The sequence below is a fragment of the Equus przewalskii genome, chromosome 5, assembly GCF_037783145.1.
Source record: "Equus przewalskii isolate Varuska chromosome 5, EquPr2, whole genome shotgun sequence".
Lineage (NCBI taxonomy): Eukaryota > Metazoa > Chordata > Mammalia > Perissodactyla > Equidae > Equus > Equus przewalskii.
Window position 1 is genome coordinate 81,327,556 of NC_091835.1, and position 23,127 is coordinate 81,350,682.

The following is a 23,127-nucleotide window of genomic DNA, read 5'->3' on the forward strand; positions in this document are numbered from 1 at the left end:
GTGACTGGGGGCTCGTTCTCAGCAGTGCCGGCTTGAAATTTGACTATTCTAATTTTGATCTTTTGGGAGGAAAAAAAATTGTCCCTAAGGAAGTAAAGCCCTCACTTGAAAGAATTTTACGTGTTATGTGCACCCCCGGAACACTTGCGCTGCGCCTGGAATTAATTTGGTGGTGGCCTGTTTAACCTTGGGAACAAAGCCTTTCAGTGCGAGATGCGGATTCTCCTTTCTTTGCTGGGATGTTCCTTAGGTAGCAGTCTGAGAAGTCTTGTTTTGTGACACTTTGGGGGGGTGGCCTAAGTGAAGGGGTGACTGGGTGAGACGTGGCCATCTTTGTGAGAGGGAGCTGGCCCAGACCTTGTGAGTGCGCTGTTGTCCTTGTCTTCACTTTTCCTTCCGCGTCCTGGGCAGCGGGCCCGCGCCCTCGGGGACGCCCCACGTGGGGATCAGGATGCAGGCTGAGCAGGCGCACATCCTGTGTTGACGGCCGGGTGTGCTGCCCCCTCTTTCGGTGTCGCCGCCTGCTTCCCGTCGGGCCGTTAGTTAGCGAAGTACGACCAGGAGGCTGTGTCCACACAGCTGTGGCCCCCTGTTTGTGCTGGGCCCCTAATACTCATACGTCTATTAAATCCAGTTTCTTTTCTTTCTTCTGCTTCAGGTCGGCCTTTTACTTTCTGTGTGTTTCTGCCTCCTCTGGGTACTCCCATCATCAGGGGCTCTGCTGACCTGGCCCTAGCAGGCGGGTCGCTGACCCCCAGCTCCAAGGAAGGGTGGGCCAGGGCCCTTCCTTCCTGCTGGCCTTGGACTTCCTTCCTGTGCGGCAGGAGGAAAGGGAGCTGGAGGGTGTGTGAGCCCTCAGGTTACACTGGCAACCTCCACGAAGACCTTTAAATTGCTGTAAATTACCAAAAAGCAAAAGAATTAGTGGCACTTCAATTCCCAGGGCAACTGGAGGGTAGCTTTCATTTACAAATTGGTTGAGAGGGTGAAATTTAAAAACCCAGCTTTCATTTTGGCAACCTTTGGCAATAGCGGTATCTTTTTTTAAATTATTTTTTTAAATTTTTATTCCTTTATTTATTTTTGAGCAAGATTAGCCCTGAGCTAACATGTGCCACTGGTCCTCCTCTTTTTGCTGAGGAAGATTGGCCCTGAGTTAACATCTGCCATCAATCCTCCTCCTTTTTTTGCTGAGGAAGATTGGCCCTGCGCTAACATCCATGCCCATATTCCTCTACTTTATATGTGGGACACCTGCCACACAGCATGGCTTGCCAAGCAGTGCTATGTCCACACCCGGGATCCGAACCAGCGAAGCCCAGGCTGCCGAAGCGGAACATGTGCACTTAACTGCTGCGCCACCGGGACGGCCCAATAGCAGTATTTTTAGGGAAGCCTTTTTTTGTTTCCTGGGACACAATGGCTTATTTTTACCAAGAGATCTCTGGTTGCTTTTCTCACAACTTCCCTGCATTGAGCTACATCAGTGCAGTTGGCTGTCACCGTCAGAGAAAACACTAGCTTAGCCACGTGGCCGCCTCTGTTCTCAGTGTGGGGCGGTTGTGTGGGGGTGCCTCACCCCGAGGGGCTGTCCGCGCATCACAGCGTGTTCGGTTAGGCTGGCCACGTGCCGAATTGCTTTGTGTCTATTGTTGTTTCCAAGATGTTTTTAAATTTTATCTTTTATACATGAAAATCTTTTTCCTTTTTCTCACTAGATTTTACTTTTCTTTTCTGATTAACAGCCATACAGACTTTGGAGAAGTTTTTGAAAATTCTGTGAAAAAGTTTTGTACAGAAAGAGGAACAAAACCACCTGAGATCTCACCCCTCAGGTGTAAATGCTGTTAACATTTTGGGATATTTCCTTCTGGTCTTGAGGCACAGAGCTGGTCATACTCGATACACAGTTTCTCCTCTGATTTTTTCTTTTTCCATTGAAAACTCTTCTGTGGGTTTCATGTTGACAGCTCCTGCATGGTCCTCTTAAAATGCGAAGGTATTTATTTAGTGATTGCCTTCCTGCTGGGCATACAGTTTCTGATTTTGAACTAATTCTGTGGTCCCGGCCAGCTTGCTGATTCTCTGGTCAGCTGCTAGTTGTGTTGGCACCTCACCCCTCAAATCCAGGTGGAATGCTGTGTGTGGGAGCAGCCGAGCCTCCAGGTGTGCGCTGGGGTCTCTGGGCACGCTGTCGCCCCCCTGGCCCGCCCCTCTTTCCTCCTGAGTCGCTCGGCCCTGAGGCTGGGCCTTCCTGGGCCTCTGTGCGAGCAGCTGCAGTGCTCGGGCTGGTCATCCTCCTGACTCTCTATCTCCCTATTTGCGAAACAGGGATGATGGTCGTGCCCAGTCACAGGGTGTGACGAGAGCTCTGAGTCCACTCATGAAGGGGGTGGCACTGCGTCTGGAACTGGGGGATGAGACGCCCGCTAAGGGCAGCCGCTGCCGCCCTCCGCCCGTCCTCAGTCCCTCGAAGGCATTCGGGTCGGCTCATTCTGCTGGGTTTTTAGAAGCGGGAGCATAGAGGAGAGGGAAGGAGAAAGGGATGGTGCATTGAGAAGACTTCTTTCTCCTTCTCAGTATAAAGTTCAGGCGTTTGCTGGGCGCTGCCTGAACCCGCAGAGGCAGAAGGTCTGGGCTGGGCTTGAGTTCCTCGGGGTGGGGGGGGTGGGGGGGGTGGCGCCAACCCCGTGGGCCTTCTCCCTGAGGGGGTGTGCTCCCTGCTCTCTCCGCTGCTGGCCTGTCTGCTGTGTCACTGACTCACCCCCAGCCTCTGCCCCTGCCCAGCCCTGTGTTCTCTCCCGACGACTTTGGTGTTTCTCCCCCGCCTACAGCTGAGCAGGAGGGCGGAGAGGATTTCTGCAGAGAAGAGCATCTTTAGAAACTGCTTCTGGGAGGCTCCTCCAGGTCCTAATCCGCCAGCTTTCTATTTGAGTGGCTCTAATGTCTCTCTCAGTTACTCTGGAGAACTTTCACCTCCTCGGTGGGAAGGAAGAAGGTGATTCCGGCTGCTGAGGCGCCACGCATGTGTAGTTGTCCCGAGAGTGCCCGTTTTCGGCCTGTATCCTTGTCCTTCGGAGAATGGTGGCAGCAGATGGGCTTCTTCCTTTGTTCTTCATCACGTATGGCCCCTGGCAGAAGAATGAGTCCTGTGCACCCGGACTTCAGCCGTGCCTTTTCAGGGCTATGAACAGACTTAATCGAAAGAGCCATCTTCTTTGGGAGGTGAACATGATGGAATTGACACAGAATTCGAAATATATTATGATGTACATCTGAAAGTCATGTAATGTTATAATCCAACGTTACTGCTATAAAAACAAAAATAAAAGTTAAATAGTTTAACCCCTTATAGCTCCCTTCAGACCATCAAGTCTTCTATTTAAAAAGTGTTCATGGTCTGGACATCTGTCCTGGAAGGACTGTGATGCTCTCCCTCCCCCGTGGTGCTGTTTCTGTACCTCAGACTGGACGGGAGAGAGCTATACAAACGTGTTTGGACTAGTGCAGTCGTAAGGCTGCAATGAGCAAGAATCGGAGATTTACAAATCCATGTCTTAAAGGAGTAAAAGTGACTGTCTCCCTTTACATTGCCAAATTGTCATCTACACGTTTTAACTCTGTGTTGCCTGAAAACAGACAACCTAAGTTGCTTTTGAATCTCCTTTTATTATGTGGTGGCAACTTAGGCTCCGTATTATAATTGGCAAGGAAGAAGACACCAAATATCTTTTGGATAAGCTTACTTCTGATCATTTTTCTTGGAGTGCTCGTCAAGAGACATTTCTCATTTTCTCGAGACTCTGTCCTGTTGTTCCAGTTGGGTTTCAGCCAGCAAGGTGACGACAGTTCGTGAACCCCTGCCCTGGATCTGGAGACTCCTGCTGTTGGTGGGGCTGGAGTGGCCCGGAGCTGGCCGAGTTTCCCAGATGGGCACCACCTGCCTCCTTGGTTGCTGCAGCGTTCCTTCGTGCTTCCTGTCTGGCTCACCTCCAAAGGAGCCTGCTCATTTCCTTTCTCCGGAACTGCCCCTATCACCAGTGTTCAAAGGTTCCATATAGGATTTGGGGGTTACGAGACCTGACCTCCAAACTCTGACCTTCGTCAGAGCCTCCAGCATCCCTGGGCTGACCTGAATCAGTGGGAGGAGCTCCAGAGCCACAGTTGTAATTACTGTTAGCCCAAGAGGTGGAGGGCTGGGGGCTGACCTTGGAGCCTTGAGCATGAGATGTTTAAGCTAGGATTTGGGGTGGACGTGGTGGCACTGATCGCCATTGTAGTGTCAGTCTAATTCCCCTCCTGGCTTCTCAGTGATCTCTTATATTTATTTTTCCAGTTAATTTCCTAATACCCATTGGACGTCCTGTGTAGGTACCTGATTAGGGCATAGAATATTAGAAATCTTACTGCTGGGAGGGACCCTGGTCCAATGCTCTTTTCTAAGAATCAGGGAAACTGAGTCCTTGGGGCCATGCATTCTTTTGGAAACCAAAGAATCCACTGCTGCTTCCGTTCTGACTGAGATTTCAGAGGTGGCTGGGGCTGGAGTGCTGACTCACCCGAGGCCGCCGCCTTCAGTCATCCCCGCAGGAGAGCTGGCTGTGGATGTGCTGGGTTCCGAGGGCCCGAATAATCTCTGCTTTCTTTGTTAAACACCTAGCTCACCTAGAATCTGAAGACAGTTAAACCCATTGTGAAATGCATCACCTTTCAGAAATGAATAGCATCTTAATTGACTCCCTTTGAAAACATGTCAAACTGGGATTTCTGCGTCTGTAACCTGGTATGCCTTGAGGTTGAGGCCTCAAGCTGGGCACTCCGGGGAGGCTGGACCACCTCCAAGTTTGTTTTCTGGCTGCAAGCAAATGAGTGGCTGTTTGACTATTGGCATGCGCCCCGGTTTTGAAAGTACAGCCATATAGGGTGGTGACCAGGGGCTTTACAAAGCGAGGTCCTGGAAGGCCCGGATGAAGCTCTTTGAACGTGTCTCATGGCCACAATTAATCTTGTGAGCACGCTGGGCCTGTGCCTGCCCTCCCTGCCCGGGTGTGTGCGGGTATCTGAGGGGTGTGCTTTGAACACTCTCTTCTTTGATGGTGCAGATGGATAACAGAAGCGCATGAGACCTCGTCTCTGGAATTACAAAGGCCTTTTGTGTGCCTGTGCAGAGTCCTTCAGTTTGAGAAGCGAACGCAAAACTTTATGCAGATTGATAAGATGTACGAAAGAGGATCATTGCAGACACAGGCTCGTAGCATGGGCTCCGTGACCAGACAGAGTCTCTTGAAAAGGAGTGGAGCTCTTCCTCTGTGCCAGCCTGGAGCCACTTCCAGCACAGCCTGCGGGAGTGAAAGATTTAAACACCCTCGTGGGTTGTTGGGAGCAGGAGGAGACGCGGGAAGTGCTGTGGGTACCATGTCGGAGTTGATGGGGTTGTGTAGGGGTTCCCAAGATAGAGAAGTAGGCGGGGGCGGTTGTGGTTGGGGTGCTTCCTGGGTGGGGTGGGCCTTGAACCGGAGGATCCTGGGTGGGGAGCAGGGTGGGGGTGCACGTGGCGCCCTGGGCCGAGAGCTCAGCGTGACCGAGCGGGAGTGGGTAGGCCGGGAGCCTAAGGGCAGTAGTAGGTGTACACTCGGATCTCCACAAGTGCAGTGAAGAGCAGGCTCCTCCACCATCGCGCCCTTATAAGGCTGCTGGCTGGGTCTGTTTTCGAAGTCCATTTTTTAGAAGTCATCTAAAATACCCACCTCCACTCCCTTCTGCTCGTCTCTCTGTTGTTGTTTAACAAGTAGCCTTGGGGACAAAGAGGTTGTTTAAAATCTTCAAGTTCAACAGATACGTTCTGGGTGTGCTCATATCTTCTAATGAATACAGAGTCCACTCACTGAGTGAGTAATTAGTGAGAGAAAAGAAATATCTATTCCTGTGTAACATACTCATATCCGCTCATAATTCACGAGTGTCACACAGATAACATTGTTACATGTCTGTTCCCTTGAAGTTTCCTTGCCGCGTGGGTCTCTTACATGGGTTTCTTGCAGGGGTTTCTTACCTGCAGGACTTCTCAGAGCCTTCGGTGTTCTAAAGTGCACTGGGAGACTCCAAGGGGTAGGGTGGAGGGGGAGGAGGAGCCCTTTCTGTGCACAGACTTCTGGGAGGGTTAGTGCTCCATGGGCTCCTCTCTGAAAGGGTGGGTCCCTGCCATCGGGCTGTGCCGTGTGCACTGTCCTTGCCCTTTCCTCTCGGCCGCCTTCCATTTTCCACTTGCTTTTCCTACCCTGAGATAACCGCAATGCATCTCTTGATACGAGGAGGACGAGGGGGCCGCTCCATCCCTCCTATCCTTTTTCTTTGCTGCTCGAAACATGAACAGGAAACATCTTGCGTGGCTACGTGGACGAGTCACCCACAAGCTCAATTCGAGCAAGATGCGTCCCTGACTCCTCACAGAAATGGAAATAGAGCCCAGCTCTCTGTCTTGCCATTTAGAGAAGTCTTCCTTCTGGCAGGGGAGAAGCCCCAGAGTGGCCAGGAGGAACCAGCACACCGTGGCCCGGTGCCAAGATCAGCGTGCCTCTCAGCCTGGCGCCGCGGCCGATCACGGCGCTGGTGCCGTGAGAACGGGGCTGCGGGTGGCACGCTGTACTTTTAAGGTCAGGAGCAGCCGTGCCAAGCACCCGAGAAGCCAGAGCTGGGACTCTTCCCTGCAGATGTCTTTTTACTGTGATGTACTGTTTTACGGGGCTTTCGTGTGGGTTGTCATTCCTGTTCTTTGTTTACACGTGTGCCCATGTCGGACTCGATTTGCATTGTCCAGCAGAGTCCCACGAGCCACATGGGGCTGTTAACGTTTAAATTATTTAGAGTCAGATAAAATTTGACACTCAGTTCCTCACGTCAAGTGCTCAGACTCCACGTCTGGCTGGTGGCTGCTTTCTGGACAGCACGAACACAGAACCTTTCCGGCGTGGCAGATGGTGCTGTTGTGCGGTGCTGATGCGTATCAGCCATGCTGATCCCTATCTGGGAGAACTTCCTGGGCCCCCTCAGCATCTCTGCCCACGGTGACATCGTAGAGCTCGTGGAACCGGAAGTGAAGCACGTCCGACAGACATCGCCTGTAAATAAAAAGCTGTTGCCATGGCCTCTGTCACGCGCCTTCATTAGGGTTGACTGTGACCTGCTCCTGCCTAACAGACCCTCTTAGGGCTTTGCGGATTCAGCTCTGGGTGACAGCCCTTCCTGTATTCATCACAGGGTTTCCACTGTGCACACCTAAAAGGCATCTCAGGACAGCGTTTTCTTACTTTAAAATCTAGTTCAGGGGGCCGGCCCAGTGGTGCAGTGGTTAGGTTCTCATGTTCCGCTTTGGCGGCCTGGGGTTCGCCGGTTCGGATCCCGGGTGTGGACATGGCACCGCTTGGCAAGTCATGCTGTGGCAGGCGTCCCACATATAAAGTAGAGGAAGATGGGTACAGGTGTTAACTCAGGGCCAGTCTTCCTCAGCAAAAAGAGGAGGATTGGCAGCAGATGTTAGCTCAGGACTAATCTTCCTCAAAAAAAAAAATCTAGTTCAGGAGCATCTAACTTGACTTGGTGAAAGTTACTTTTGAGCCCCCAATGGCATGCCCTCTAGCTCCTGGACATCACATACCGAGCTTGAGTGCAGACCTGCTTGGTTTGCTGGTGGGTCCCTCCCACGTGGCATGGAAAGGTCTCTCCCAGAGAACATGTTTCTGTTCAGGTTAGCTCCGCAATACTTCGTCCGGTGTCTTTACTTGAGCAGAGCCTGGAGGGAAGTCGTCTGAAGGAGTCATTCCCCAGAATCCCTTCGGCTTGAGCCAGCCCTGAATTCCATCACAGCAGGAGCCGCTGCTGCCAGGAAGCACCCTGCTAGGATGAGGGTGCCTGATGTCCTGTTCTGTACCCAGGACGAGACTGGGCTTGTTCTGTCTGTATCGCACTGGTACCCGAGTCTGTTTGGACATCAGGAGTGATGGCCTGTCTCCACATCTGGAGATGAGATGGGAAGGAGGAATTCCTGAGTCTGGGCTCTGGCCTCACTTAGAGAAAACCTGTTGGCCTGGTGAGTTTACGTAACTTCTCCACTTCACAGGCTGACCCCATACCTGGCCAGGAGTCAGCAGTTCCACATGAGGGCTGTGGGGCTCCCGATGGAGAGGTGGTAACCCTGTGTACTGAGTGTCTCTCGTGCCCTGTCATCAGGCTCTGTGCATATATCGTCCCCACGCCATCAGAGAATCTGTGCTATTTGCGTGTGTTTTTATTTTATTTTTTTGAAAAGGGTCAGTGATTTTATTTCTTGAGGAGGTCTGTGATGGAGAAAAAAGAATCCAACAACCCCCAGGGGGTGGGGTCGAAGGAGTGAGACAAGCCTGACTAGGCTGTCAGCCAAGAAAAGGCAGAAGGGCAGGGACCACGGCGGTCGCGCCAGCTTTAAGAGCTTGGCACAGAGCTGGGCAGCAGTAGGCGCTCAATAAATGGTTGTTGAATAATGCATTGTATTATATTTTGGTAGCAGTTCTATAAAGTACGTACTGGTTTGTGCATTTGACAGAGATGAGAAAACAGACTCAGAGAGGTTAAATAACTTGCCTGTGGCCACACAGCTGGAACACGGCAGAGCTGTGATTCAGCCCTTAGTGTGCCCAAACCATGTCCACATGCCTTCCCAGGGCCAACACAGGGGGAGCAGTGGTAGGCGTATGTGTCTTCTTGCTCTCACCCTTCAACATAGTCACTTTTAGATGCTTTATATTTGTTTGGTTTTTTTGTTGTTACATTTTTAACCTAAAAAAAATTGTTTTTAAATTTCATTTTAATTTCAGAATTACAGAAAAGTTAGCAAGAAGGGTTGAAACAATTCTCAGACCCTTTGCCCAGATCTGGCAGGTGGGTTCCCAGACGGTCTTGCTGGGTGAGCCACTTGAACACCGGACGGGGCCACACTCTGTTAGCACAGCCCCGGCCGCTGCATGAGGATCCTGGTGTCCGAGGTTGGGCGTGTCCCTTACCAGGACGTTCACTAGTGGAAAACAGCGATGGGACCCCACCCAGGAACTGAAGCTGACCCGGGGGAAGTCCTCGGGGGCTTGCTGGAAAACTCAGAGAAGAGTCTAGGGTGTATCATTCTGGGGAGAAGAACTCTCCTGCTGAGGAGCTGGAGGGTTTGGGAAATGCCAAAGAAAAGTGGGTTATAAAGGATGACCTGTCACTTAGCATCTCAGGCGTGGCATCGTCCTCTCCCAGCCACCAAGAACAATGGCCGGAAGCATCAGCGAGGCATTCAGACGGCTGCGCCCTGTGTTTCCTGCCCTCTCCCACAGTTAGACAGCCTTGTTTACACTCGGGCTCACTTGCTCCACGCCCTCCACACCGGGTTTCAACCCTCTTCTTGCTTTCACCCTTTGTACCCACTGTCCCTACTTCCTCCTGCCAAGACGGCTGTATTCCCAAAGGCGTTGCATTTGGAGGAAGGGGCGGGCGGGGATTCTCGCCTCTGTGAGAGGAAAGGGGGTCTCTTTTAAAGGGGGAAGCAATTTGGAGCTTTTCCATATCGGATTTACTCCATTTCTGACCCTAAAAGAAACTGGTGTCCTCCACCCCAGGGCCCGAGCTTGTGACTTCTGTGTCTTTGCCCTGCTCCCAGCCCCTCCACTCGGATAGAGCGTGCTTGCTTGGTCGTCGTTTTGGAAGCCTTTTTTTTGGACATTGCTCACTCAGGCTCAACCTGTGCTGGACAGACACCCCTGTGCTCAGGCAGGCATCTGGTCCACAGCAGACGCTCAGCAAATATTTGCTCAGAGAGCAGCCCCTGGTCTGTGGCCTTGTTCTATGATTACTCCATCGGTTGACATAAAAATATGAGATCACGTGAGAGAGTACATCTATAAAGTACTCATCACAAGATGAAAAATTGTATCTGTGAGGTGATGGGTGTTAACTTACTGTGGTGATCATTTCGCAATAGATACGTATATCAAGTTGTTAAGTTGTGAACCTGAAGTGAATACCATGTTAATGTGTCACTTATAGCTCAATAACAAAAACTACAGGATCCCGCCCTTTAGGTTTTAGCTGCTTCTCTGGGCTTTGCCTTCCGTTTGATCTTTTGGTAATGATGTGTTCAGCTTGGAAGGGATCCACTCTTTTCTATTATTGCTCCCTACAGGTGCCTGGGTTTTTCTTCTCTCAGCAGGCAGGATGATTGTTACCCAAGTATGTCTCAGTTACCCACATGGGGAGGATCCAGGGAAAGCTTTTTCCAGACTGGCTTGCTCCTTTGATGTTCTGCAAGCTCTGGGGAACGCTCCCTCTGGCCTGAGGACGTGTCGGGCCTGAGGATGGGTGCTGGATGCTAAGTCCAGCAGCGTCAGCAAAACCTGTCATTAAGAACTGACCGAACTGACTTGATCCTGCCCTTAGCTCTCAGTGGCCCCCTCCAGCCCCTGTCCTTCCGTTGTACTTGGAGGTCTCCCTTCTCCTGTGAGCTGTGAGCGCCGAGGGGGTAGATGTGCTGAGGTGGCCACGTGCTTAGCTATTGTGTGTGGTTTCAATGGTGAGCCTTTGGTTTCCCTGATGCCCAAATGGGACCGCCTTGCCCCAGGGCTCACACCCGTGAGAGCAGCCGCAGGTCTTTGCAGACAGATCCTCTTGGGCCGGGAAGCACCTTCGAGAGCATCTGCTCTAGTCTCTTTATTTGATGGGAAGTGAGGGAGCAGGCTCAGAAAGGTGAGTAAGCCGGCCGCGGGGTCAGTTGGCCACAGGCTCAGGTCGGGAGCCGGGTCTTGCTGGGATGGGGGCAGCCCGCTCTGGCCCTGCCATCGTCGCATCCCACACCTACAAGATGGAAAGCCGCCTCTTGTACCCTTTGCACTGTGTGCTCAGAAGGGGCTTTGCACACACAGTTCACGCTGAAAAACAAGCGCTGAGACGGACTCGCTCACTTTCCACAGCGATGGCCCGTGGTGGCTGGTGGTGGATCAGAAGGACCAGCATAAGCAGGGGCATGTGGCTGTTGTAGGTGTTAGATTGTCTTGGAAATAGTCCTCGAAGCCTCTGCAAAGTTATTTTAATCTATAGCTTTTTTTCTTCCTAACCGGTGACACCAAAAATAAGATTGCACTGGGGTTTGGCACTGGCAGATAGAATGCTCCAGGGGACTCTGTGGCCGGCTGCTGACCCTGAGAATGAACTGCTGTCTTGTGCTGTGTTTCTCAGTATCGCCCAACACTGACCATCAGGCTACACCAGGACGGTGCTGAAATTGAAGTTATGTGGGTAATTTGTAGCCAGCACGTCCTCCTCAGCGTCTGAAATCAAAGAACTGGAGACCTGGATGGATCAGAGCCGTGGTGTCGTCTTATGGTGTCCCTGCCAGTTCTCTCGTAGCCCTCCTGTGTGTGAGTGACACTGGCTCACAGTGAGTAGATGGGAACCAGTGAATGTCTACTTGGAGAGTGTCCCGCCGTGAGGATGGGGTGATGTATATGGCTGGAAAAGAGGCCCCTTTTCAAAGGTTTGATTTTGGGGGGTAAGCCATCTGATTTTAAATGTTCTTCCTCTCTTTGTCTTGAAGATTGTTGGGACCCTTCATCTTTTCTGAGTTGCTACTCAGGTTTGAATCTGATTATGCCGCCATTCTTCAAGTTTTCAAACACCCACACGGGAACACTGGGGACCTGTTTGGTTGAGTGGAAACACATAGACGACCTGGATCAAAACTAAGCTTGGTCTCTTCACTAGTTGGGTTGCCACTTGACCTCTGTAAATTTCAGTGTCACTGTCTGTAACGTGGGGATGCTAACTAGATCATCGTTGGGAGATCAAATGGGGACACCGTGGGGACACCCATGTGGAAGTACTTAGTGGTTTCAGTAAATGGTTGGAGTTACTTTGGGATCAGGCTTCCAGTAAGTTCCATCACTTCCACAGGACCATTAATTTCTCCTGGCAGGTTAATTTCCTTCTTAGAACTTGATCTTACGTGGAAACTGGAGTAATAACACCCACTGGGTTAGATCGTTGTGAGAAGGAATGCGATGCAAGTCAGGTTCCTTATATATATGCTTGGCTTCGTGGGCTCACAAGGCGCTGACGTTTGGTCATTTGTCGTCACATATTTGTCGCATGGTGTCGTGCACTGGTTGAGCTCTTTGGACAATAAACCCATAGTGAATTTTCACAGGGGTAGGAGGGTTTAACTAATATCCTCCCCTCCAGAGGGTGGTGAGGCAGGGGTGGGGTGAGGCTGGAGGGGTGGAGTGAGAGTGGCTGGGGAGGGGAAGTCTGGCTATTTGTATCTTGACATGAGGCTTTGTTTGGAAGGTAAATTACCCTCTGCTAGTCTAATTTGGCAGGTCACTGATTTGTGCCAGTTAAACATTTCTTAACTACCATATGTTTTGCTGATAAATACTGTAAAGCTATAAAGATCATGAAGTTCATAGAATTTGCTAAATAGAAACTTTTCGTCTGTCTTTAAATATGGTTTTAAATGGAACGGCCAATCTAGCCGGTCGTCTTCGGGGACGTGTTTCTGCACAAGGGAAAGTTTGCAAAGAGTTTTGCAAAATAATATTTAATGAAGTGTTGCTTTTAGCCACTGGCAAATTAGTTTTATTTGGTGTATCCCTTGGGAAGACTGTAGTCTGACGGAATGAGAATCATAATTGGTGGATGAGCCTGGAGAGTTCGAATGTGAGAGGGGGAGAGTGTGTGTGTTTCAAGGTAAAGTGCTCATAGTTGCTCTTGTGTGGAATGTGAAAAGAATCCTGGCTTATCTGCGTTTTTTCCTCTGGTTGCTCATGTGTGGCATGGCTTGTTTTTCTTCTAGGATGTGGAGAAAGAGAAGGAAACCCACAATTACCTCAGCACAGAGGAGATCAAAGAGAAGGTTCATAAGTACAACTTAGCAGTCACAGACAAGTTGAAGATGACCTTGGTAAGCACCCATAATGCTGTTTAAGTTGACACATGTCAAAAGATAAATGTAAATTGGTACGACAATCTCTATGTTTTAAAATCTCTGACTCACACTGGCAGAAGTTTAACGTCAAGGTCTGCAGAACAGGAAAGTGGAATATTTCTGCATCTTTCAAATTAAAGCTGTATTTTGAAGTAGATTTATCTCAAAATCAGTTAACACTTCTTAAAATTTTATTTTAAAAGATTTTGTGACCCCCACAGGATTTTTAGCATGATGTGTAATCATTGCCTGTTTAACGTATAGGCGGTAAATCAGATTCTGATAAGGCCTTAGATAAGTTTTATCTTGTGTCAATAAATTTGGAAGTGTCAGGAAGAGGAATTTGTGTCCATGGATTGGAATATAATTGAGCTGAGAGTTTTCTCAGCTGGTGTCAGCGTAAGACGAGGTGAGTAATATCCAGCTTCCTACGCTTTGTTGTTTCAGGCTTCTGCAACGGTGTGTTTGAAGCCCGTTGGGGAGTTGGGGTGGAGGAGGGAGAATTCTGCACGGGGCTTGGTGACATGAAAGGAGAGCTGACAACAAGGCCAGAGTGTTCACGCTCCTCTAAACTGGGCTGGCGGCTGTGCCTCGCCCATCCATTTGATGACTTTCCTCGAGGCGCCTGCCACCCCGTGGTGCCAGTTTCCAGGCCCTTGGACCCCTGCCTCCCAGTCTATTGACTGTGAACTGGCAAAGTTCAGCAAAGGACAGGGTCACCGCTTAGAACAGGCCCTACTGAATTCTGTGACCCTTCAGGGAGCTTTTAAATCTAAACCCTGTGGTAAAGGATCCCTCCCTAGTGGGAGTCTGCCAAAAAGGGAAGAAGGGCAGATGACCTCAAGATTATGCTTCGTTATTCCAGCGGTGGTGTGTCTCCTTTTTCAAACACACTTTTCATCAGAGAAGACAAATTCCACTCCCCGCCCCGCAAGGAGATTACAACAGATGCGAGTTTCCATGTTGTTTCAAAGATTACAAATTTGAAGTATTGTATAACACCTTCCACAAGAATGAACAAGTGAATTAGGATTGTAAATTGATCTTGAAAGGAAGAAAAATAATGGACCATAAAGGGAGTTTTTCATGTTCTTTTTAAACTATGCCATTTATATGTAACACCTGAGGATTTGTTTAAAACATTACAATGAAACTTTTCTAAATATACTGGATGTAAAAAGAAAAAGTGAAGACCATTATTACTAATTTTAGCAAGTAAGAAATAGCAGTTCTACCGTCAGTTAAGACAAGGGCTAAACTAACTCATCAAATTGTGTATATTACATATGCGCAGGTTGTTTGTATGAAAATTACACCTCAATAACGCTGTTAAAAATATATGCATATGTAAGAGACATAAATACATGTTAAAACAGAACAGACATAAATACATGTTAAAATACATGTTAAACACGTTGTAGCTTGAATTTATTTTAAAAATATTGCTGCTTGAGGAGCCTGAAACGCATCATCGTGTGTCCCATGCTATATGGGATACGGGCTGTATAAAGGGATTTAGGCAAAATTGGTCATCTGGTACGTATCATAATAGCCGCTAGGAATGAAAACAGCTTGTTTTCTTACTGTCCACTCCTGGTTTACTTCGGGACATCAGAGTCCTTAATGGTGACTTTCTTTCCTGTGCCATAGCTGGTCCTCAGGTGCAGATGTGGTTTCCTTTGAGCACAGAGACATATCCCTCTGAGCTCTGAGAAGCCCGTGGTTTGGCCGGCATCTGCTCCATGGACTATAACCTCCCCAGGGCGCCCTGACCTTTCACGTGCAGCCTCAGAGGCGTGAGTCTCAGACTTCAGTGGCCACCGCGCTGGGAGGCCGCCTGGATCCCACATCTGCTCTGCAGACCTTGCCTCTGGAAGTGCTTTGCCAGGGTGTGTTAACCTCCCTCCGAGGTCATCCCCTGGGGGCAGCCTTCAATGCGGTTCTGCTGCAGAGCTGCGAAGGAAAAGAAGAGAGAGAAAGAGTTTCCAGGTCCTTTTTTGGCTTCGCTGTGCTCCGTCCCTGGAATGCCACCATCAGCCCAGCTAAGCGTGTCCTTTCTTCTTTCCCACTTCAGAACTCAAATGGGATTTACACTGGCTTCATTAAAGTACAGATGGAACTCTGCAAACCCCCGCAGACGTCTCCGAACCCTGGAAAGCTCGCTCCCGGGAGCAATGGCTGTATGAACACACTTCACATTAGCAGCACAAACACTGTGGGGGAGGTGATCGAGGCCCTGCTCAAGAAGTTCCTCATGACCGAGAGCCCTGCTAAGTTTGCACTTTATAAGCGTTGTCATAGGGAAGATCAAGGTACGCTGCCACGCTTAAAATTAAAATGCGCCCTGCTTTGATGTCTTTTGTCCTCAGTAGCAGCCGGAAGACTGACGGGGGTGTCTGCGTCAGTTACGTCAGAGCCCAGGGACAGATTCTGGCACGCAGTGAACGCTCCCTGGCTGTCCCTATTTCCAAGTGGGACCGTTGTGGGTCTGAGGGGCTCAGAGCATCCACGTGTGATGGATATTTTTGGAGGATTTCGTGGCAGTGCCCAGGGGGATAGCTTTGAATGTTTTTTTTTTTTTTTTTTAGCTTTGATTTTAGTGCTCTTTAGGACAAAAAGGAATGCCTCTGTGCTTGACGTTTTCAGGGACATATCCCACGTTTGACGTACGTCTCAGTGTGGAGGGGTTTGGTGGACTTGTCTCCTCAGAGACCCTGCGGATGGGGAGGCACGTGGGCCTTCCTGCACATTTGACACTTAGCGATGTAAACAGTGAGGCCCTGAGTTCTGTCTCTGAGCTTGTCTCTCTGGCCATTACACGGGACGTTTTTGGCACGCGGCCCCCCCGAGGCACAGGCAATGGGGTAGTAACATTTTGGTCTGGGGTCTGCCTGTCTAAGCTTAATACCTGCGTTCAGTGGATAGCAAGAGAATGTTAAATAAATGTGTGAAGTAAGATATGCCGGCTCAGGTGCTCAAGGGGAAATCGATCCCAATGGTGGCAGCAATGGTGTGAGGGATTCAGTAAGTGTTACTTTGAAAATGGTGTGTATGTGTGAGCAATCAACTATTTAAGCTTTCTCTGGTTTTTCTGGGTAAAGCCTAAAGCAGCTATGGAAGGAAAGATACCAACCTGGCATGGTAGGAATGTCCTTCAGCTGCATGGGGATGAAACCCAGCTAGTAGCTGAGTGTGGGTGCAGTTTCTGAACACACACGGTGGGCTGGGCCCTGCGGAAGACAGAGGTGACTAGGGCAGGGCTCGGCAGCATGGGGGCAGTTTGCATCTACAGGGAAATCGGCGCCCACCGTGCACTTGTGTCCGGAAGAGCCACAATAGTGTAGATACATTCAGACGGCATTTCTGTTGCGCCGGCCTCTCTGCTTGCTCACCAGGACTTCAGCTGTGCAGTCTGCTGTGCAGTAACTGCGTCCTGTTGGGATATCGCCCTCATAGCTGGCACATCTTTCAACAGTACAGATAATGCCATTACCGTGTGTGTATGTATGGGTGTGTGTGTGTGTGTGCATGCATGCATGTATGTGTGTGCGTGTGTGTGTAGCATGAGACACACATAGCTGTGCTTAAAGCCACCAGGGCTTGTATTCCGACTGCTTGGTTTGTGTGCAGCTGCTGATTCTAAATTAACCTGTAGAGATTTGCTCCTAGAGCTCTGATTTCCTGTTCTATGGGTGGTATATTTGTATTGTTTTTAAAGGGGTCGCAGATCCCTTTTTAAGTTTCTCGTCTTGCTTTCTAAAAGGAGGAGCAGAATGAATTATAAGCCCATCTGGGGACTAATACTCATTTAAATTCATTCTTGAAAATTCTTTGCTTTTTAATCAAGGCACAGTTTATATTGTGCAGACAGAACAGAAACAGTATGGCTTTCATCCCACTGTGGGCTCTTTATTGCTGGTAATAGGACGAGGAGGACGGTGACTTGGTGGCTGGGGTCACAGGGACTGTGGCTTTGATCGAGGAGGGGTCGGTGAGGGGTCGGTGAGGGGTCGGTGAGGGGGTGTGTGGTCTAGGCAATGATGAATTCTTCTGCCAGTGACGTGTTGCTTGTTTCCTTACTCAGTCTACGCCTGCAAGCTCTCGGACCGGGAACATCCCCTCCATCTGCGTTTGGTAGCAGGGCCCAGAACAGACACCCTTAGTTTTGTTCTTCGTGAACATGACATTGGAGAGGTGAGTGATGGTTCATGCTTGCTTTAAACTCTAGGACCGGCCGGCCCTGTTCTGTCCTCTGGTCTAGGGCCTGTTCCACCGGGGAGAAAGAGGAGGAGGAGGGCAGGGGAGGGGGTGTGTGCATGTGTCCGTCCATCCGTCCATCTGTCTGTCCTGGGAGGAGGAGAGGTGGTCCTGAGGAGGACAGCTTTCCGTGTGTTTTCAAATTCTCAGAAGTGGACCCAAAGTTAGCCTACAATAGAGTTCTTTTACAACATTCATTATGTTGGCCTATGATTTTCAGAGGCGGGAGGAAATAAAGTTTTTTCCTTGACTTCCACCCAGAGTTGTTTTCGCCCCTTCTGCCTCCAGATTCCTCGAATCCAGCTGAACTTTGAAAGTTGACACTTTCCAAATGTCTGCCACTGACCAACACTCTACAGGGAAATCAGGAAAGGCAATCTCTCTACTGCGAAAGACATTTAACTCGTTTCTAGAATCTTTCTTTTCCCCTTTGCCCAAATTATCAAGAAGTTATGTTTATATGTGCCGGTTGAAGGAAAAAGCACTTTAGACCATTGTTCTAGGTCAAGTGACAACTTTCAACAGCACTTGAGTAAATGTCTCAGGCTTTTTTGACTAGAACAGGGAATTTCTAATTTCTAATGTAGAAAATTTTGCTCTCCTTCCCCATGGTTCTCATTTTCTTTAATAACCAGCTCACAACCCACCTCCGGGGAGCCCTCCCTGTCCTGGAGCCCACTTGGTGGTTTTGTTCTGGCTCCTCTGCATCCCCTCGTATGGGGCCATCTCCAGGCTTTCGTGCCCACGCCCCGGGGAGTCCCCAACGGAAGTGGCTCCTGGCTGGGGCAGTCATTCTCAGCCAGGACCCAGGGCCCCTTTGGGGAGGGGAGGATGTGGAGTGTGAAGAAACCGCCCAGGCAATGCCAAGTAGCCTTCTTGACATTTACTGCTTCAATTAAAAAAGGTTTTAAAAACCCCACAAACATTGACTTTGTGCCTGCCAAGTCCCAGGTGCTGTTAGGGAGACAGAACTCAGAGGCTCAGGGGTGAGAGATGAATCCCTGATGGTGCGAAGGAAGATGGCTGCGGTGTAGGCGAGAGAGAGAGAGACAGAGACAGAGACAGAGACACAGTCAGACAGACAGACAGACAGACAATAAGCAAATGATTAAAGTAACCTTTACATCTTGTGTGATCAGGGCTCCCAGTGCTCAGAGAGAGCTTTCTAATAGACAAGTCCTGAGTGGGAGGGAGTGGAGGGAATCATGGAAGCCTTCTTAGAGAACGTGGCATTTAAGCTGAGACTTGAAAGTCGAGTAGGAGTTTGCCAGGCAGAGGGGAGGAGGGGAGAGCATGTGCCAAGCCCCTGGGGTCAGGAGTGAGGTGACAGCGTGAGAGAGGGTGGGATCTTTCAGACTCGGCAGAAACAACCAAGGGAGGCCATTGAGTGATTCTCAGCAGGGGAGGGTCACGACGAGATTTGCATTCGCACGGAATATTCCAGCTGGCTGTTTGGGGAACAGATTGAGGAGTTTAAGAGTGGAGAGAGGCGGCCGGGTAGGAGGGGTCCCAGGGAGGCAGGAGATGATGGTGGCTGGCAGGAGGGCGCAGGAGAGATGGGAAGAGCATGCGGATGAGAGAACCGTTTAGGAAGTGATGAAACTGCAGCAGGTGAGGAAGAAGGCAGCCGAGGCTGACTCTGAGTAGAGGGAAGAGAGTGCTTTAGGGTGGAGGGTGTGGAGTCGTTTCTACGCCTCTGTGGTCAGGCCAGGAGAGGAGTGTCTAATGGCCTTGGGGATGTGGAGGTCTTTGACCTCAGTGAGAGCCATTCTGGAGGACCGCAGGAGGAGGAAGGAAGGAGGGCGATGGAGGTGAGCCGAGTGGGGGTGGAGGGAGGGCCGGTCCCAGGGCGGGTCCTGTGAACACTGGGCTGTGAGTCGGCCAGGGAGGGCAGCCACGCCTCCACGTGCTCGGTCAGCATTCCGAAGTCTTGACGTGGAGTCCAACACCTGGCCCTTTCTTTTCTGTGTTCTCTCACAGTGGGAAGCCTTCAGCCTTCCAGAACTACAGAATTTCTTGCGTATCCTGGACAAGGAGGAAGACGAGCAGCTGCAGAACCTGAGGAAGCGCTACGCGGCCTACCGGAACAAGCTAGAAGAAGCCCTCGGCGAGGTGTGGAAGCCCGGTTAAGGCGCGGGCTCCGGCTCGCTCGGCCGCCGCGGGACCTGTGTGCGGACCAGCAGCAGCTGTCTCTGCTCGGAGGGCTGTGTTCCGGCCCTGTGATGCTAGGGTCTTCCCCTTTGATCTCTAGATTTAGTTCCCAGACCTGGCCACACAGCATCCTGCCCCTTAGGCATCCTCTGTAAGGGATTCTGCAAGCTTGTTCTGTTCCATCACTGCGGTGTTACCTCTTGGCAAGCTGTGAACCTGTTCTTATCTGGAGCATTCTAGAGTGCTTTGAAGCATGGACTCTGGGTTGTTGTTTTTTCTTATTTTCTTTTAGTTATTTTAATTATGTGATGTTGATGTTAAGCTTAAGGGTGTGCAAACGACTTTTTAAAAGCTTAACGAGGAATCTATCTGAATACTTGTCCTATGTTGAAACTACCTGTTTGTTTTTTGATTTTTTTTTTTTTTTAAATGTCAGGGGAAACGGTCCATGTGAATTGAAAGTCACAGGAAGCTAGAACGCTGAGGAATTGGGGAAGGAGTTTGGAGGAGTTTGACCAAGAAAGTAAAGAGCAAGTTTGGAAGAAGGCGCGAGTGGAGGTGGGGCGCTCCGAGGGAGGGTGTTTTGGGTGATGCGTTGACGGTGAAGGATGAAGGTGTATTTGCTTGTCAGCGACTTAAAAAGTAACCAGTTCTGAGATGTCAAACCCTCTCAGTAGTGCTTGACTTCCTGGTAAGTAAAAGGTGGGAACAGAACCAAAGAAAGTAGGACCTAGACCAAAAGGAGGGCTAACCCAGCGGCTGACCCAGAGCCCGGCGGAGCACTCGGGCCGGGGTCCGCGGAGCCAGCAGACAGGCCCTGGCGGCTGGAGCTGCCCCCGGGACTGCCCGGACCCTGCTGCTCAGAGCGGGGGCTCACGGGGCACCTTCTCTGGGCAGGTGAGCAGTGGCCGCGCGCTGACTCCTGTGAAGCTACGGTTTCTCCCTGGGTGATTTTCAAAGCTGAAAGGAGTTTGGGTGGGGCAGCTGGCTCCCCGATGGCTCGTGGGGAGATGCGCCACATCCGAGCGCACAGCACACTTCCTGACAGTCACATCGAGGCTCCCTCCTCTCCTTCCCCTCCCTTTGTCCTCCCCCCTCCCTCCTTCCCCCTTTCTCTTATTCAGTGAAGGCTTCTTCCCTAATGTAGAGCAGGGATGCGGATGAAAGACCAGGTCCTGTGGGCAGCTAGACAGGGAGGGCAGTCCACCCCCGCTGGCCGCTCGAGGGCTGCCTTGTGGAAACGCTTTAACAGAAGTGCATGTTCCTCCCAACCAAAGAAACGCGTGTGCAATAGGAGCCTTCCGGAGGCGGGTGAGAAACTCATGGTGTGCAGCAGGCAGTCTGAGAACAGCGGGAAAGGGTGCTGTGCTGCTGGAGGGCCTCGGTCTCTGTTTAGCCTAGGATATTTTTTGTTTGTTTATAAATTCCCAAGGAATTGTTAACACTTTGGTGACACCTAATGGATTCTTTTTGAAACTCCGAGGTGCTTCAGGGCTTTGCCTAAGTGAACTGTGCCTTTTATTGCATTTCTGTCTCCTCTTTGTGGCCCTTGGGACACTTCAGAGAAGACCCATCTGGTGGGAGGCAGGTGGGAGTGTCGGTTTCGCTGTGCCACACACATTACTGAGACAATCATATCTTCTGAACTTTTTAAGGAAAGTTGGAAAAAAAAAAAGTAGAGCTAGCTATAAAATATGTATGGCACATCTTGTTTAATTTTGCATGTACCTTCTTTTTAGTTCATTGATGAGGTTTAGTGACATTGTCATCCAACACTTTACCTTTATTGTTCAGGGAATGCCTTCCTGACTTTATACTGGTTTTACTATCCAGACTGTGGCTTGGGTTTGAGTATACTGTTATCAACCACCTGGTCTCTGAATTACCCATCCCGGGAAGCTTATATTTTTTGAAGCATTTGTTTCTCAGATCAAGACACTGTTAGAACCTAAAGTAGGAGCTGATGGGTATCTGTGAATTTTTTTTTTTTTTTTTTACTTGAAGTAGATTGTCTAAAATAGGCATCCTCATCTGTGTTATCCAGAACCTCGCTCACTGTTGTGTGCACTACAAGTTGCAATTTGGAAACCTTGCTGTATTGAAATTCTGTCAGTACAGACCAACGTTCTCTCCCAAACACTGGTTACTGCGGCAGCGTTTTTAATGTGTAAAAGAAGAAAGGCCACAAAGGCCGAAGATTTTTAAAAATCATTGTACAAATTCTTATGATAAATTAAGCTTTGCTGTAATACTGTTTTCTCTTCAGTATGTGATGGTACAGGAACGATGTTAAATGAAGGGGTGGTATTGCAGGGGAGCATTTTAAATCGCAGAAGTAAAAAGTTATAATATTTATAATTTCGATGTTAAGTTTATTTTTATAGGGAAGATTTTTCTTCCCTAAAATTGTTTCTGGAATGGCAAATTGTTTCCATTATTAAAAGTTGAAGTTGTTAGTGGATGTTTGTGTGTTTTCCTTTATGATAATACACCAGGTAAAAGAAAGCCACGGGCTGGCACGAACCGCTTTTGCAGATACACGGGGACACGTGTGGGGAGGCGACAGCTTTTCCTAGGTTTGAGTGGGGGCACACTGGTTCTCTCAAATGGCATTCTTCCTTTGCCTTATCCTCTGGGGAAAATAACCCTAGGTGAGTGTCCATATAACACATTCCTGAAGCGATTGTTTTAATTGTGAAATATACATGCATTCAAAAGTCTATGAAGCGTGGGAACAGTTTAAAGAATGATTTGCCCTGTGACCACTACAAATAGATTAGAAATCCTCTCCCTCCACCCCCCAGGCTGGTCCCTGAGGGCTCCATCCTTGAAACGGACCACTTTCAACAGGAAAGTATCTGTACTTTTTGCTCAGCGTGACTCTCCCATGGGACGGGGAGTGTCTGGTTCCCGCCCGGGGTGCCACCGGCCTTCTCGGCCCAGGCCGCCTACCTGGTGGAGGCGAGGTTTTCGCGGCTGCACTGCCCCCTAGAGGCCCTGGAGGTTGGTGACCGGGAAACTGCGCGTCCGACAGTTGCTGTGCAAGTGCAAATATGATGGTAGAAAATGATGGTCCCATATTGAGCTCCCTTTTCGCTGAACTGTCCAGAGGAATGTAGTTTGGGGCTTCAGCCTGGGTTACTGCTCCAGGTCCAGGAGGAGCTTTTGGGATTTTTCTCCCTTAAAGCGAATTAGCTTTCTGCCCTAGGCTTTTCTTCAGAATTTGTCACCGATTGGTAACTTGTTGAAATAAATATTCTTAGGGTGCAGCATCCGTTCTTAAGAATTGTCTACTGCGTTTGGGACTGTTAGATGATCCTGACTGGGTGTTTTGTTTTTTTGAAAAGAAGGAGAGTCCTTACTACAATAGCAAATTCAAAGAAAAGTGCCTGCCGTGTGCCAGGCCTTATTCCTACACGCTTACTGTGTATGAACGCGTTTTCTCCCCCTCATGCCCATTTGCAGATGAGGAAACAGCAGCTCCCTGCGGCCGCTCTGTGTGCCTGGCAGAGCCGGTCCGCCTCTCCCCGGCCTTTCCCTGTGAGCTCTGTCCCGCTTTTCAGTTATCCTGCCTATTAAAAGCCTGTTAGTTGTCTCTCAGGGGCCGTCCATCTGAAAGCAGCCCTCTCGGTGCAGCCGGGATTTGTGGGAAATGAAAGGGCAGCCTTGATGTCAGTGCTTTTCGATCCCTCGTTTTGTTTGTTGAGCATTCCGTTTCAGTGATGCTAAGC

The 23,127-nt window shown here is 49.8% G+C and overlaps 1 protein-coding gene across 1 annotated transcript in view; it reads left to right on the forward strand.

The window, feature by feature from the left end:
* Nucleotides 1-21,857, forward strand: part of RASSF3 (Ras association domain family member 3) — a 65,730-nt gene extending 43,873 nt beyond the window's left edge. The window contains exons 2-5 of the mRNA XM_070621955.1: nucleotides 12,857-12,964; nucleotides 15,063-15,300; nucleotides 17,073-17,182; nucleotides 19,226-21,857. Coding sequence (XP_070478056.1) covers nucleotides 12,857-12,964; nucleotides 15,063-15,300; nucleotides 17,073-17,182; nucleotides 19,226-19,375 — 606 coding nt within the window. The 3' untranslated portion in view covers nucleotides 19,376-21,857. The remainder of the gene's footprint in view (nucleotides 1-12,856; nucleotides 12,965-15,062; nucleotides 15,301-17,072; nucleotides 17,183-19,225) is intronic.
* Nucleotides 21,858-23,127: the final 1,270 nt, after the last annotated feature.